We start from the raw sequence: 17,744 nt of genomic DNA, 5'->3' as shown, positions 1-17,744 counted from the left end.
GGGTCCATAGTTATTAGCTAGATGGCTTCTTCTCTCTCTTTGGATCTCAATACAAAGTTCTCCTTGATTCTCTTGGAGATCTATTTGATGTAATTCTTTTTGCGATGTGTTTGTCGAGATCTGATGAATTGTGGGTTTATGATCAAGATTATCTATGAACAATATTTGGTTCTTCTCTGAATTCTTATATGTATGATTTGATATCTTTGCAAGTCTCTTCGAATTATCAGTTTGGTTTGGCCTACTAGATTGATCTTTCTTGCAATGGGAGAAGTGCTTAGCTTTGGGTTCAATCTTGCGGTGTCCTTTCCCAGTGACAGCAGGGGCAGCAAGGCACGTATTGTATTGTTGCCATCGAGGATAAAAAGATGGGGTTTATATCATATTGCTTGAGTTTATCCCTCTGCATCATGTCATCTTGCCTAATGCGTTACTCTGATCTTATGAACTTAATACTCTAGATGCATGCTGGATAGCGGTCGATGTGTGGAGTAATAGTAGTAGATGCAGAATCGTTTCGGTCTACTTGTCACGGACGTGATGCCTATATACATGATCATGCCTAGATATTCTCATAACTATGCGCTTTTCTATCAATTGCTCGACAGTAATTTGTTCACCCACCGTAGATTATGCTATCTTGAGAGAAGCCACTAGTGAAACCTATGGCCCCCGGGTCTATTTTCCATCATATAAGTTTCCGATCTATTTTATTTTGCAATCTTTACTTTCCAATCTATATCATAAAAAATACCAAAAATATTTATCTTATTATCTCTATCAGAGCTCACTTTTGCAAGTGGCCGTGAAGGGATTGACAACCCCTTTATCGCGTTGGTTGCAAGGTTCTTATTTGTTTGTGCAGGTACAAGGCGACTTGCGTGTAACCTCCTACTGGATTGATACCTTGGTTCTCAAAAACTGAGGGAAATACTTACGCTACTTTGCTTCATCACCCTTTCCTCTTCAAGGGAAAACCAACACGCATGCTCAAGAGGTAGCAGGGTCCGTAGTTAGTAGCTAGATGGCTTCATCTCTCTCTCTCTCTCTCTGAATTCTCAATACAATGGTCTCTTTTAGATCCATATGATGTAACTCTTTTGCGGTGTGTTTGTTGGGATCGATGAACTTTGAGTTTTTTTTTGAAGTTGTGAACTTTGAGTTTATGATCAGATCTATCTTTTTATATCCATGAAAGTATTTGAGTTTTGATCTCTTTTATGCATGATCTCTTATAGCCTCATATTTCTTCTCCGATATTTGGGTTTTGTTTGGCCAACTTGATCTATTTATCTTGCAATGGGAAGAGGTGCTTTGTAGTGGGTTCGATCTTACAGTGCTTGATCCGAGTGACAGAAAGGGAACCGACACGTATGTATCTTTGCTACTAAGGATAAAACGATGGGGTCTATCTCTACATAGATAGATCTTGTCTACATCATGTCATCGATCTTATTGCATGACTTCATTTTTCCATGAACTTAATACACTAGATGCATGCTGGATAGCGGTCGATGTGTGGAGTAATAGTAGTAGATGCAGGTAGGAGTCAGTCTACTAATCTTGGACGTGGTGCCTATATAATGATCATTGCCTGGATATCGTCATGAGTATTTGAAGTTTTATCAATTGCCCAACAGTAATTTGTTCACCCACCGTTTGCTATTTTTCTCGAGAGAAGCCACTAGTGAAACCTACGGCCCCCGGGTCTCTTTCTCGTATATTTTCCTTTGCGATCTAATTTTTTCATGCATTTATTTTCAGATCTATTAAACCAAAATTACTTTGCTGCACTTTATTTATTTGTGATCTATTTATTCAATCTATTACAACTTTCTCCCGTCCGCGCACCATTTCTGGCGCCGTTACCCAAAAGGGATTGACAACCCCTTTAACACGTCGGGTTGCAAGTGGTTGTTATTTGTGTGCAGGGGTTGTTTACATTGTGTTGCTTGGTTCTCCTACTGGTTCGATAACCTTGGTTTCATATCTGAGGGAAATACCTATCGCCGTTGTGCTGCATCATCCCTTCCTCTTTGGGGAAATACCGACGTAGCTTCAAGCGACATCAAGCGGTTCTCCCCTTTGTGCTTCCTCCTCCATGGCCTCCCCCTTAGACGGGGAAAGGTTCTCCCTCTAGTCCTTGGCCTCCATGACGATGGTGACCCCTCCGGCTTCCTCCTCCATGGCCTCCGGTGATGTTGGCCCCCTACGGCAGGGTGCCAGAGAGGGCCTAGATTGGTTTTTCGTGGCTACAGAGGTTTACGGTGGCAGAACTTCCGATCTAGGTTTCTTTTTGGGGGTTTCTGTATTTATAGGAATTTGTGGCATTGGTTTCATGTCAAGGGGGTCCACGAGGCGCCCACAAGGTCGGAGCACCCTCCTGGGGGATAGGGCGTGCCCCCCCCCCCCCCGACCTTGTGGAGGCTGATGTCTACTACGCAACCTTCTTCTTGTAGACGTTGTTGGGCGTCCAAGTGCAGAGGTTTGTAGGATAGTAGCAAATTTCCCTCAAGTGGATGACCTAAGGTTTATCAATCCATGGGAGGCGTAGGTTGAAGATGGTATCTCTCAAGCAACCCTGCAACCAAATAACAAAGAGTCTCTTGTGTCCCCAACACACCCAATACAATGGTAAATTGTATAGGTGCACTAGTTCGGCGAAGAGATGGTGATACAAGTGCAATATGGATGGTAGATATAGGTTTTTGTAATCTGAAATTATAAAAACAGCAAGGTAACAAGCGATAAAAGTGAGCATAAATGGTATTGCAATGCTAGGAAACAAGGCCTAGGGTTCATACTTTCAGTAGTGCAAGTTCTCTCAACAATAATAACATAATTGGATCATATAACTATCCCTCAACATGCAAAAAAGAGTCACTCCAAAGTCACTAATACCGGAGAACAAACGAAGAGATTATTGTAGGGTACGAAACCACCTCAAAGTTATTCTTTCGGATCGATCTATTCAAGAGTTCGTACTAGAATAACACCTTAAGACACAAATCAACCAAAACCCTAATGTCACCTAGATACTCCAATGTCACCTCAAGTATCCGTGGGTATGATTATACGATATGAATCACACAATCTCAGATTCATCTATTCAGCCAACACAAAGAACTTCAAAGAGTGCCCCAAAGTTTCTACCGGAGAGTCAAGACGAAAACGTGTGCCAACCCCTATGCATAAGTTCACAAGGTCACTGAACCCACAGGTTCATCACCAAAACATACATCAAGTAGATCACGTGAATATCCCATTGTCACCACAGATAAGCACATGCAAGACATACATCAAGTGTTCTCAAATCCTTAAAGACTCAATCCGATAAGATAACTTGAAAGGGAAAACTCAATCCATTACAAGAGAGTAGAGGGGGAGAAACATCATAAGATCCAACTATAATAGCAAAGCTCGCGATACATCAAGATCGTGCCGAATCAAGAACACAAGCGAGAGAGAGAGAGAGAGAGATCAAACACATAGCTACTGGTACATACCCTCAGCCCCGAGGGTGAACTACTCCCTCCTCGTCATGGAGAGCGCCGGGATGATGAAGATGGCCACCGGAGAGGGATTACCCTCCTTCGGCAGGGTGCCGGAACAGGGTGCCGATTGGTTTTTGGTGGCTACAGAGGCTTGCGGCGGCGGAACTCCCGATCTCGGTTATGTTCTGGGGGTTTCTGTATATATAAGAGGTTTTGGCGTCGGGAACAAGTCAGGGGGGTCTCCGGGATGTCCACGAGGTAGGGGGCGCGCCCGGGAGGGTGGGCGGGCCTCCCACCCTCGTGGGCAGCCCGGGACTCTTCTGGCCCAACTCTTTTACTCCATGGCCTTCTTCTGGTCCAAAAATAAGCTCCGTCAAGTTTCAGGTCAATTGGACTCCATTTGGTTTTCCTTTTCTGCGATACTCAAAAACAAGGAAAAAACAGAAACTGGCACTAGGCTCTAGGTTAGTCCCAAAAATCATATAAAATAGCATATAAATGCATATAAAACATCCTAGAAGGATAATTTAATAGCATGAATACTTCATAAATTATAGATACGTTGGAGACGTATCAGCATCCCCAAGCTTAATTCCTGCTCGTCCTCGAGTAGGTAAATGATAAAAGAAATAATTTATGAAGTGCGAATGCTAGCAGGTGCACAAGTTTGATAAATGATAATTTCAATCACCTTTTCTAGCATCATTATATGTCATAACAGCAGCTCATATCATAAAGCTTCTCATGATAAAGTAACAAGCTATTCACATGTTAAAGTATAGATCATAAACTTTCTTGAAAACTAACAAACAGTTCTCAGTCATCAAACAATTGCAATTCTCTTATTTTCAGGAAGGGTCTATGTAAGAGCTTTGATTTAGCAAATCCCACATACTCAACTATCAGATAGTCTTCCATGATTGCTACCACTCAAAGCATATTTTTAGAACAAATAGCATCTATCGAACACAGAGAAAGATAGGGGCTTAATGTTTCGCCTCCCAACTTATTTATCATATAGATAATCGTCAACAATAATAATTCATGATCAAATATATTTGAATGGCCATATATGCTTAGATCTTTCCCCATCACATGATGCTTGCCAACTAAACAGTGGGTTGGAATGAGAAGGAATACTACTGACTCTTGCATAAAAGTAAAATATAGACCCTTCGCAGAGGGAAGCAGGGATTTGCAGAGGTGCCAGAGCTCGAAGCTTTAAAACGGAGATGAAAATAATTTCGAGAGGTATGCTTTCATTGTCAACATAACGACCAAGAGTTCCCAATATCTTCCATACTAGATACATTATAGGCAGTTCCCAAACAGAAAGGTAAAGATTTTACTCCCCCTCCACCAACAATCACACTCCACGGCTTGTCCGAAACAACGGGTGTCGTCCAAGTATCAACAATCCTGGGGGACTTTTGTTTAAATTATTTGCCATTTTGTTTTTGATCTTTTGATCATAGGACTGGGCATCCCAGTTACCAGCCATTTTCTCATGAATGATGAGCGGAGTCCACTCATCGTGAGAATAACCCACCTAGCATGGAAGATACTGACAGCCCCTAGTTGCTACATGAGCGATTCGGGCATACAAAACAGATTATTATTTGAAGGTTTAGAGTTTGGCACATGCACATTTACTTGGAACGACAGGTAAATACCGCATATAGGTAGATATGGTGGACACTCATGGAATAAACTTGGTTCAAGGAATTTGGATGCACAAGCAGTATTCCCGCTTAGTACAGATATTTTGGCTAGCAAAGGATTCTAAATAGCAAGCACCACATGTTAGAGGATCCATAACAATATAACTTCTATACAAATATACCCAAGCATAACTCATTATGTTGTCTTCCATGTCCAACTTCAACTAATCTGCTCAGGTTTGAAAATAATTAATGGGGATCACAATCATAGAAGATGTCCAAGATAGTATATTTATATGTGAAATCTCTCTTCCTTCAATATTCTTTCATGAATTGTTCAAGTGACCAATACAATGTTTGCTAACCTTCAAAAAATTTACCACCTCTACTTCTTATATGTTAAGGCATTACTCCCCATGGGAAAGGCATATGAAACATATATAATTTCAGATTTTTGACATTCAAATCATTCAACCATTTACTCATACGATATAAGTGAAGCACACGAGTAAATGACAAACTACTCCAAAAAGATATAAGTGAAGATCAATGAGTAGTTAAATAATTATGTAGCTATGTGAAGACTCTCTCTCATTTAAGAATTTCAGATCTTGGGATATTATTCAAAAAACAAGCAAAACAAAAGAAAATGACATCTCAAAGATAGCACTCATCATGTGAAGAAGCAAAAACTTAGGCTCAACCGATACTAACTGATAATTGTTGAAGAAGAAAGGTGGGATGCCTACCGGGGCATCCCCAAGCTTAGCTACTTGAGACTTCTTGAAATATTATCTTGGGGTGCCTCGGGCATCCCCAAGCTTAGGCTTTTGTGTCTCCTTAATTCCTCTCATATCACGGTTTCCTGAATCTCGAAAGCTTCATCCACACCTAATTCAACAAGAACTCGTGAGATAAGTTAGTATAAACCAATGCAAAAACCTTATCATTTTTTACGGTAACAAATCACTAAAATTATTATTCAACATTGCATACTAAATGCCTCTGCATATTTAATACTCCTATCCTCAAATAGATTCATTAAACAAGCAAACATATGCAAACATAACAGCAATCTGCCAAAACAGTACAGTCTGTAAAGAATGCAAGATTCATCATACTTACCTAACTCCAAACATTATGAAATTCTACCACACTGTAGCAGACTTATCAGAGCTCAATATGCAAAAAGTTTCAACATTTATCATATTCTGACTTTTCTAGGGAATTTTTGCAACAACGGTAAACTTTCTGTTTTGAAACAGCAACATGTATACTTGCAAAATAAGCATGGTAAAGGCTATCCTTGAAATTTTTATTGAAAATAAAGATGCAAAACATTATTATAAACAACATCAAGCAAATCCTAGCAAAATAAAATGACGCTCCAAGCAAAACACATATCATGTGGTGAATAAAAATATAGCTCCAAGTAAAGTTACCGATGAATGTAGACGAAAGAGGGGATGCCATCCGGGGCATCCCCAAGCTTAGGCTCTTGGTTGTCCTTGAATATTACCTTGGGGTGCCTTGGGAATCCCCAAGCTTAGGCTCTTTCCACTCTTTATTCCATAGTCCATCGAATCTTTACCCAAAACTTGAAAACTTCACAACACAAAACTCAACAGAAAACTCGTAAGCTCCGTTAGTATAAGAAAATAAATCACCACTTAGATACTGTTGTGAACTCATTATAAATTCATATTGGTGTAATATCTACTGAATTCCAACTTCTCTATGGTTCATACCCTCTGATACTACTCATAGATTCATCAAAATAAGCGAACAACACATAGAAAACAGAATCTGTCAAAAACAGAACAGTCTGTAGTAATCTGTATCAAACGTATAATTCTGGAACTCCAAAAATTCTGCAATAAATGGGTGGACCTGAGGAATTTGTATATTAATATTATGAAAAAGGAATAAACTTAAAATCACTCTTCTATAAAAAATGACAGCTAAACTCGTGAGCGCAAAGTTTCTGTTTTTTACAGCAAGATCACCTTAACTTCCACCCAAGTCTTCCCAAAGGTTCTACTTGGGACTTTATTGAAAAAAAGCTATAAAACATGATTACTACAGTAGCTTAATCATGTGAACACACAAAAACAGTAGGGGTAAATATTGGGTTGTCTCCCAACAAGCACTTTTCTTTAATGCCTTTCTAGCTAGGCATGATGATTTCAATGATGCTCGTATAAAAGATAAGAATTGAAACATAAAGAGAGCATCATGAAACACATGGCAAGCACATTTAAGTCTAACCAACTTCCTATGCATAGGGATTTTGTGAGCAAACAACTTATGGGAACAATAATCAACTAGCATAGGAAGGCAAAACAGGCATAACTTCAAGATCTTAAGAACATAGAGAGGAAACTTGAAATTATTGCAATTCCTACAAGCATATATTCCTCCCTCATAATAATTTTCAGTAGAATCATTAATGAATTCAACAATATAACTATCACATAAAGCACTATTTTCATGATGCACAAGCATATAAATTTTATTACTCTCCACATAAGCAAATTTCTTCTCATGAATACTAGTGGGAGCAAACTCAACAAAATAACTATCATGTGAAGCATAATCCAATTGAAAATTAAAATCATGATGACAATTTTCATGGTTATCTTTATTCTTTATAGCATACGTGTCATCACAATAATCATCATAAATAGGAGGCATGCTTTCATCATAATAAATTTGCTCATCAAAACTTGGGGGACAAAAAATATCATCTTCATCAAACATAGCATCCCCAAGCTTGTGGCTTTGCATATCATTAGCATCATGGGTATTCAAAGAATTCATACTAACAACATTGCTATCATGCTCATCATTCAAATATTTAGTGCCAAACATTTTAATGCATTCTTCCTCTAGCAATTGAGCACAATTGTCGGAATCCTTATTTTCACGGAAGACATTAAAAAGATGAAGCATATGAGGCAATCTCAATTCCATTTTTTTGTAGTTTTCTTTTATGAAATAAACTAGTGATAAAACAAGAAACTAAAAGATTCGATTGCAAGATCTAAAGATATACCTTCAAGCACTCACCTCCCCGGCAACGGCGCCAGAGAAGAGCTTGATGTCTACTATGCAACCTTCTTCTTGTAGACGTTGTTGGGCCTCCAAGTGGAGAGGTTTGTAGGACAGTAGCAAATTTCCCTCAAGTGGATGACCTAAGCTTTATCAATCCGTGGGAGGCATAGGTTGAAGATGGTCTCTCTCAAGCTACCCTGCAACCAAATAACAAAGAGTCTCTTGTGTCCCCAACACACCCAATACAATGGTAAATTGTATAGGTGCACTAGTTCGGCGAAGAGATGGTGATACAAGTGCAATATGGATGGTAGATATAGGTTTTTGTAATCTGAAATTATAAAAACAGCAAGGTAACAAGCGATAAAAGTGAGCGTAAATGGTATTGCAATGCTAGGAAACAAGGCCTAGGGTTCATACTTTCACTAGTGCAAGTTCTCTCAACAATAATAACATAATTGGATCATATAACTACCCCTCAACATGCAACAAAGAGTCACTCCAAAGTCACCAATACCGGAGAACAAACGAAGAGATTATTGTAGGGTACGAAACCACCTCAAAGTTATTCTTTCGGATCGATCTATTCAAGAGTTCGTACTAGAATAACACCTTAAGACACAAATCAACCAAAACCCTAATGTCACCTAGATACTCCAATGTCACCTCAAGTATCCATGGGTATGATTATACGATATGCATCACACAATCTCAGATTCATCTATTCAACCAACACAAAGAACTTCAAAGAGTGCCCCAAAGTTTCTACCGGAGATTCAAGACGAAAACGTGTCCCAACCCCTATGCATAAGTTCACAAGGTCACTGAACCCGCAAGTTGATCACCAAAACATACATCAAGTAGATCACGTGAATATCCCATTGTCACCACAGATAAGCACATGCAAGACATACATCAAGTGTTCTCAAATCCTTAAAGACTCAATCCGATAAGATAACTTGAAAGGGAAAACTCAATCCATTACAAGAGAGTAGAAGGGGAGAAACATCATAAGATACAACTATAATAGCAAAGCTCGCGATACATCAAGATCGTGCCAAATCAAGAACACGAGAGAGTGAGATCAAACACATAGCTACTGGTACATACCCTCAGCCCCGAGGGTGAACTACTCCCTCCTCGTCGTGGAGAGCGCCGGGATGATGAAGATGGCCACCGGAGAGGGATTACCCTCCTCCGGCAGGGTGCCGGAACAGGGTCCCGATTGGTTTTTGGTGGCTACAGAGCCTTGCGGCGGCGGAACTCCCGATCTCGGTTATGTTCTGGGGGTTTCTGTATATATAAGAGGTTTTGGCGTCGGGAATAAGTCAGGGGGTCTCCGGGCTGTCCACGAGGTAGGGGGGCGCGCCCAGGGGGTGGGCGCGCCTCCCACCCTCGTGGGCAGCCCGGGACTCTTCTGGCCCAACTCTTTTACTCCATGGCCTTCTTCTGGTCCAAAAATAAGCTCCGTCAAGTTTCAGGTCAATTGGACTCCGTTTGGTTTTCCTTTTCTCCGATACTCAAAAACAAGGAAAAAACAGAAACTGGCACTGGGCTCTAGGTTAATAGGTTAGTGCCAAAAATTATATAAAATAGCATATAAATGCATATAAAACATCCTAGAAGGATAATATAATAGCATGAATACTTCGTAAATTATAGATACGTTGGAGACGTATCAGAGGCCTCGTGGCTCTTCTGGCCAACTCTTTTGCTTCGGGGGCTTCTTCTGGTCCATAAAAAATCACCGTAAATTTTCAGGTCATTTGGACTCCGTTTGATATCCCTTTTCTGTAAAACTCAAAAACAAGGAAAAAACAGAAACTGTCACTGGGCTCTAGGTTAATAGGTTAGTCCCAAAAATCATATAAAATAGCATATAAACACTACTAGGGAAAACCTTATACACAGAACTTTAGTAGTAGCGCTGGGTAAAATAGGGCGCTACTGCTACTTAGCAGTAGCGCGGGGCAAAGGAAGGCGCTTCTGCTATGAACATAGCAGTAGCGCGGCAAGGGAAAAGAGTGCTACTACTAAAATTACCCCACCATTACTGCTAGGCTAAGTTTAGTAGTAGCGCTTTCCTATGAAACGCGCTACTGCTAGCTAGTTTAGCAGTAGCGTTTGCTTCAAAACCGCGCTACTGCTAATCCAGCCTTATCCCCCGCGCGCCCGCCCATTTCCTCACTCTTCTGTCTCACTATTGTCGTCCTCCTCCTGCCATTGCCCCCATCGCCACATTGCCGCCGCCGGCGTGGCCGCAATCCTCCGGCCTCTGTAAGCCTCCTCCTTCTCCTCTTCCTCCTCCCTCCTCCCTCCTCTAGCTGCCACTCCTCCCTCCTCTGCCCCACTCCTCCTCCCCTCGTCCCCCTACTCCTCCCTCCTCTAGCCGCCCCTCCATCAACAGCACCTCCTCCCTCGATAGCCCCTCATCCCTCCACAACCCCTACTCCCTCCCCCTCCTCCATCCACAGCCCCTCTTCCCTCCATAGATTTAGTTGATAGTATAGATAGGTAGAATGTAGGTTTTTTCAATAGTATAGATAGGTAGAATTTTGTAGAATGTACATAGAATTTAAGTGGTTAATAGAACTAGTTTATTTATAGTAAGTGCTTAATAGAATTAGTTGAATTAGTAAGAACATTAATTATTTTTATTTATAGTAAGTGCTTAGTTGAACTAGTTGAATTAATAGGACTAGTTTGTTTTTAGTAAGAAAATTTAGGTATGGAAAATTTAATTATTTTTATGTCATTATCACTTTGTGATCAAAGAATGCTATATGAGATTTGATGTTCTAAAATTTTACTCGGTGGAATATGCAGGCTTTGTAGAGTCGTGTCTCCTTGGAGTGATCGTCATCCGAGCTACCTCTACTTCCTCTACACCCGAGTCGGTGAGCTAAAAGTCCACCTCCTCCTTCTCCACTCCTCGGTGTGTTGAATAGAGTAGAACTAGGGTATTTAGTCGGTGAGCTCATGTGCGAATGCTTATGATAATTGATCCGAATGGAATTGCAAGTTTAAGCATCATTGTATGTGGATGAACATCTTTGTATCGCAGGGAAAACCCGAGTGGCCTATGTTTTGCCGGAGTGTTGATTCATTTCCGTTCCAGCAAATTTCAGGCGCTCGATATGTCCTATTTTAGCAAAGGTCATGCCGGATTTTTCTGTGAATTTAAGCATGACTTGTGCTACAATATGTAGGAAATATTGAGTGCCCCGAATTTGTGTGTTGAGTTTCCTGGTAGTTGCCTTTGATCGATTTTCAATTAATGTTTCATCTATGAACATAGGAAATGTCTGACGACGAAAAGGGTTTCGGTATGTGCGAATACTGCGAAGACGAGCCCGGCCTGTGCGACAGACATTTCCTAGTTGATGATAGGCACTTCAGCATCAAGCTGGATGAGAACTTCGAAGTGGATACAGTAAGTCACAACGACAAGTCTTTTTTCATAATTAAGCATGATTTCTGCTTCTTTTGCTTCAACTTGTAATTTTAATTTTGTACTATTCTACTAGCGTATCTCCTGCCATGCAAGAATTTTTGTCTTGGATAAGATTGGTTTCAGTCCTACGAAAACTATGGAGGTAAAGAGAGTTCACTTGAAGACCGAGCATGGTTATACTTTCGACGCAAAATTATACAATGCAGACACCTACACCTACTTTGAATGCAAAAATTGGAGAGCACTATGCAAGGCTTATGCATTTGAGCCTGATATGCTTATCACCTTTGATATTCATCCGGAAGATGATATTGAAGGCAATATCGACATCTGGGTCGATGTGCAGACGCCTCCAGTTCTACCATTATGTGAGTTTCTCAACCATATTTATGTCTTGGATATTGTTTATTCAAAAATAGTTGACAACTAATTTCTATTGACAACTTATTTCCAATCAAGCAAACATGTCCATCGCTTGGTAGACATGACCTACTACTGTCCCGAGGCTGAACTAAACCGCAAGGAGATAACTCATTATGTTTCATGGCTTGAGGATCTTGATACTATCAAGACAAATTATTTTCCTGGACTTCAAAATCTTAGTAATCAAAACGTGCGACCAATAGCGTGCGTATTGAACTACAGTCACATTTATTTAGGAAAGATGGTAAGATTTTTACTATTTGTCCTCAGTGCATCTTTTGCATACATTATTTTTTAAGCTAAACTTCATTGCTAAGTATGTTACTACGATGTTCTTCAACAGGGTCTCCCGATGATAGTTGTGCCTCATTGGATCGAGGCTAAAGGTCACATGAAAATGGTTAGCTTATGGCCAAGACATCCTACATTGCACACGAGTGCATTCAGGATTTCTAAAAGCGAGCAAGTATTAATAGTTAGAGACTGAAGCAAAATTGTGAAGGATCGCAGAGAATTACTAGGGGGCAGCAATCAGAAGCGCAACCCACAATTAGGATACAGGTTCATCTGCATGCTCCAATATGATGAATCAGGAGTGTTACACATGTTCTATGCTATTTTACCTGAGAGAGAGAGAGAGAGAGAGCAACATGAGTGATTAGCTAGCTAGAATGGGTTTGAAGATGATGATGTGCTGCACTATGACTATGATGATTAAATAGCTAGTGTTGGTGGTAATGACTATGATGATTATTATTAGCTAGTGTTGGTGGTGATTAGATAGCTACACTATGGCTATGATGATTAAATAGTGGTAATGACTATGATGATTATTAGCTAGTGTTGTTGGTGATGATATGATGCAAGAGTTTATTATATTAATATGATGATGATGATGATGATGAGTTATTATATCATTGGGTGAAAGAACCGCGGATTAGTTTCAAGTGGATGGATCCTAAGTGATCAAGTCATGTACACGTTCTTTCATCTAATGATGTAATAACTCATTATAGTGTAAAAACAATCTCTAAATTGCTACTGTATGGAAACTTATATAAAGGTGTATGAATACGACACAAAATAAAAAAGAAATAGAATACGGAATAATAGTAGTAGCACGGGCAGTGAGACGCGCTACTAGTAATTACCAGTAGCGCCTGTTGCACGACGCGCTACTACTAAGTAGATATAGCAGTAGCGCGTGTTAACACACGCTATTGCTAACCTTTAGCTGTAGCACCGTAGCAGTAGCGCGGTTACCTGCGCTACTGCTAGGCTTTTCCCTAGTAGTGAAATGCATATAAAACAACCAAGATAGATAATCTAATAGCATGAATACTTCATAAATTATATATACGTTGGAGACGTATCAGGCACCTAGAGCTGCTGCTGCTGGCGAGGAGGGCCCGCGGTCTGCGGCTGCTGCTGGCCGCCGCGCCTGCCTCCGCGGCGCTGATCGGCGGGTGGCGCGGGAGGAGCGGGGGGCCCGTACGGGGGCAGCAGCAAGGGCAGCGACGATGGCGGCTGTTGCTGCGGCTGCGGGTAAGGTGCCGGGTGGCGCTGCTGTTGGGGTGCGACTGGGGTGGCGGGTGGTGGCGGTGGCCCACCGCGGGTGGTGCCAGCGGCGAGGGCGGTGTGGATGGCCCACGCCTTCACCTGCTTCATCTGCCGCTCCTCCTGCCGGAGGTAAGCAACGAACTTGGCGAAGGAGGGCTCGGGGATAAGGGTGAGGTTCGCTGTGGCATTCCCGAAGTCCTCGTTGAGGCCGTCGGTGAGCGTGCTGAGGAGGAGATCATCGTCAATCTTCGCGCCAATATCGCGGAGCTCGTCTGCGAGAGTCTTGAGGTGGCGACAATAGTCGTCGACGGAGGAGTTATCCTGGTGGCATAAAAAAACTCTTACTGCAAAAAAACGCGACGTTGAAGGCGATTGTCGGTGAAGAGCCCGTTCAGCTTGGTCCACATGGCGTGGGCGTCATCACCGTCCTGCACGACCGTCTGAAACAGGTCCGGCGAGATGGTGAGGAAGAACCACCGGATGAGCGTGGCGTCGATGGTGGACCAGTCATGGAAGTTGGGGACGAGGCTGGAGTCGACGGAGCCGTCCACATGGTCGACGAGGTGGTACTCCCGAAACACGAGGGAGAAGTAAGTCTTCCACGCGTAGTAGGAGGAGTCTGTCTGGGAGAGACGAACCAAAACCCACTCGTAGATGTTGAGGTTGCGGATGTCGGTGACGTCGGGAGGGTTGGCGTCGGCGAACGGGTTGGGGTTGATAGTGGAGCCGGACGAGGTGACGGACGACATGGCAGCGAGGTGGCGGTGCGGCTAGGGTTAGGGTTGGGTGAGCGGCGGCGGCTGTGAGAGGTGCAACGGCGGCTTCGGGTGAAGAGGAGGGGGTCGCGGCGGCAGGGAGGACCGGCGACGGCGACGGGAGGTGATGGCGGCGGCGCTCGGGTAGGGGCGGCGGCTGCAGAGATCGCGGCAGCGACGGACGGGGCGGCTGGGGTGACCGGGAAAGGCAGCGGCGGCAGGGGGTGGCGCAGCGGCGAGAGGGGAAGGCGGTGGCGGTGCGACGGGAGGGGCGCGGCGGCGGCTGGAGCGACGGCGGCGGCAGCGAAAACTAGGGTTGAAACCTAAAAATTGATATCATATATATGTTGTGGGAATTGCACAATGTATTACTCAGGTGCAATCGCATGTATATATGATGTACAATAGTGGACCACGACCTCAACTATAAAAAACTAGAAAGTGGGTCCAATACTTAAATATGCATAACACATATACTCAACAGCCGCCCTTGCCATACACGGACCGAGCGAGCAGGCTTGTCTGGGTCTGGCGGGACGACAAACATCTTGAAGAGTTCCGGCTGTCCAATCGCGGTCGGTGGCAAACGGCGAAACGGGCAAGGGCAAACGCGGAGGCTTAAGACTGTTCGGTCCAAACAATTTGCATGTGTTTTGATGATCCGCGTTGGAGATACCTTTACAAAACGTGCAATTAAACTGAACTTTATGGTGCAAGGAGACGTCCAAGAAATGATACGGGAAATCTGCATTACGTACAGATGGGCCCAAAGGTTCGTTAGCGTGGACGTGTCGTCCGATCGTATCCAGACGTACGCAAGGAGGCGTCCAAATGTCCAATGCAAGTGCCGTGGGCAAGCCTACGAGCAGGGAGGGGGCCGCACTGGAACGCCGGTGCGCGCGTGCGCATGACGTCCACCATACGGCGACCGGCGAGCGGGCGGGGCGACATCCATGGCCGCGAGCGCGACCCGTCTCATCCGATCGGCGTGGCGCAGAGCAGCGGCACCGAGCACGAGAGCCCCGTACTGTACGTTGTGGTGGGGAACGGGAAACCTGAACGGGTGCGGTGCGGTGGGAGAGAGCGACGTCTCCGCGGCGCTGTCGGAGGGCCGGCAGCTCTCGTGTCGGCAGCTACGCGCGCTGCGCTCCCGCCCCGGCACCCACAACTGCTCCGCCTTGCGCGCTCGTCAAACCGGGACTATTTCGTTCGCCACACGTGGAGCCAAATTAGGCTGAACTTGCGGGTGATTTTTGGCCCAACAAGCCAGAAGAGAACAAACTTGCCTTAGAAGGTTTCGAGCGTGCATCATACGTACGTACGTCCCAACATGTCTTAGGAGAGAACGTAACATCGCGTTTATGTTCTCGGCTGTCACCTGCAAGCATTTACTAGACAGTTTCGTCTGCCGGGGAAGCTGTCACCTCGCGTCCTAGCTGGAGCCATTAGCAGACAAGTCCCTTGTGAGTTGTGACACCCAGTGGTGCGGACGCCGGACGGGCCTAGTCGATGTTGAGGCAGTTATCAAGCAGCGCCATCCAATGCCCGAAATTTACAATAACAAAGAGAATTAAACTATTAACTACAGCAGTACCCAACTATAAACGAAAATAAAATTACAGTAGTACCTCTTGCTTTGACTTGTTGCTCCGAACAATGGTCGAACTGTACTCTACTCGTCGAGACGCACACAAACAAGGCAGGCAGAGGCGACTGCCAGAGCGCACAAGCGGCAGCAGACAAGAGGACAAGCGGACAAGGGCCACGCATAAAGAAAGGAAACGCCCGGGCAAAATAAATCCTCCCGGTCGGCCACTTTTATTAACAAGTCGTCTCCCACTCCCCACCCCACTCGCCTCCCTCCAAAGCATAGAGAAGGGAACCTCTCCTCCCCCCACCTCCGCTCCCCCACCCCACCCCACCCGCTCCAATGTCGCCGCCCCTCGAGCCGCACGACTACATCGGCCTCTCCGCCCCCACCCCCTCCTCCTCCTCCTGCTCCTCCTCGCCCAGCCCCGCCGCCGAGGCCGGGCCCCGCCTCACGCTCCGCCTCGGCCTCCCGGGATCCGAGTCCCCCGACCGCGACCGCGACGGCCCCGCGGACGACGTCGCGCCGGCGCTCACCCTCGGTCCCGCCCCCCACAAGGCCGCCTCCAAGCGCGCCTTCCCCGACGCCTCCCCCCACCGCGGGTGCTCCGCCGCCGCCAGGGCCGAGGACAAGCCGCCCTCCGCTGCCCCGCCGGCCGCCAAGTAAGATTCGATTCGATTCGGTTCGCCTCTGAAATTGGATGTACGCTGTTGGTTGGCCGCTGCTGATCGACAGGGCCTTCTCTTGCCCAGGGCGCAGGTCGTGGGATGGCCGCCCGTGCGCAACTACCGGAAGAACACGCTCGCGGCGAGCGCCTCCAAGGCCAAGGGGGCAGACGACGGCGCGCCTCACTATGTCAAGGTGAGCATGGATGGTGCCCCGTACCTCAGGAAGGTCGACCTCAAGATGTATTCCAGCTACGAGGATCTCTCCATGGCACTTCAGAAGATGTTCAGCTGCTTCATCACTGGTTAGTGTTCAGTTCTACTAGTAGTAGTACTTTCCATCTTTGCGTTTGAATGGATCCAGTGGTATTGCCTAGGTGTTCAGTTCTACTAGTAGTAGTTTCCATCTTTGCCAACTTGCTAAAGCCTGGACGTTGGAAGGGTAAAATTACTAGTAATAACATCCACCTCTGATTGTAAAGGTCAAAGCTCGCTGCGCAAACCATCAACCAAGGACAGGCTCACTAATCGTTCAAATGTTGATTCCCTCCAAGATCAAGAGTATGTCCTTACATACGAAGACAAAGACGCTGACTGGATGCTTGTCGGTGATCTTCCATGGGAGTAAGTTGCTTTAATTGCTATACTCCTATTTACTGTGGACGCCAGTTCAAGGAGTAATCCCAGAATATCTTTGATTGTCTTAAATACAAATCTCGTCGAACTTTAATCCCTATTGCAGATGGAACTACTCCCTCCATCCCAAAATAAGTATCTCAACTTTAATCGAAACCAACAACAACACTTAAGTAGATTCCAGTAGCCAATTTAACATCAAGGCCACATCCATGTACAAAGTTAAGACACTTATTTTGGGACTACTTAAGATTCTTTTGTTGTTAGGTTGGTCTGAGGCTCATTATGAAAATACTATGAACATGATGTCATTCACCATTTGGCAGATATTAGGGCTCCACCGTTTTTCTCCATCTACACGTCTTGCCTCCCCAAAGAAAATTGTACCCATCCTCGAGGAAAAGAAGACTGTAACCGTAGATACTGGATAACTTATAGAAGAACAAGCTTGTTA

General features: G+C 44.4%; 1 protein-coding gene across 1 annotated transcript in view; it reads left to right on the top strand.

Moving 5' to 3' along the window:
* Window positions 1-16,309: 16,309 nt before the first annotated feature.
* The window catches only part of LOC123078993 (auxin-responsive protein IAA5), a 3,133-nt gene continuing 1,698 nt past the window's right edge, over window positions 16,310-17,744 (top strand). Inside the window, exons 1-3 of the mRNA XM_044501657.1 lie at window positions 16,310-16,651; window positions 16,742-16,959; window positions 17,137-17,278. Of these exons, the coding sequence (XP_044357592.1) occupies window positions 16,332-16,651; window positions 16,742-16,959; window positions 17,137-17,278 (680 nt within the window). The 5' untranslated portion in view covers window positions 16,310-16,331. The remainder of the gene's footprint in view (window positions 16,652-16,741; window positions 16,960-17,136; window positions 17,279-17,744) is intronic.

The sequence above is a fragment of the Triticum aestivum genome, chromosome 3D (genome assembly GCF_018294505.1).
Source record: "Triticum aestivum cultivar Chinese Spring chromosome 3D, IWGSC CS RefSeq v2.1, whole genome shotgun sequence".
Taxonomy (NCBI): domain Eukaryota; kingdom Viridiplantae; phylum Streptophyta; class Magnoliopsida; order Poales; family Poaceae; genus Triticum; species Triticum aestivum.
This window is presented reverse-complemented; position numbering and strand designations above follow the sequence as displayed.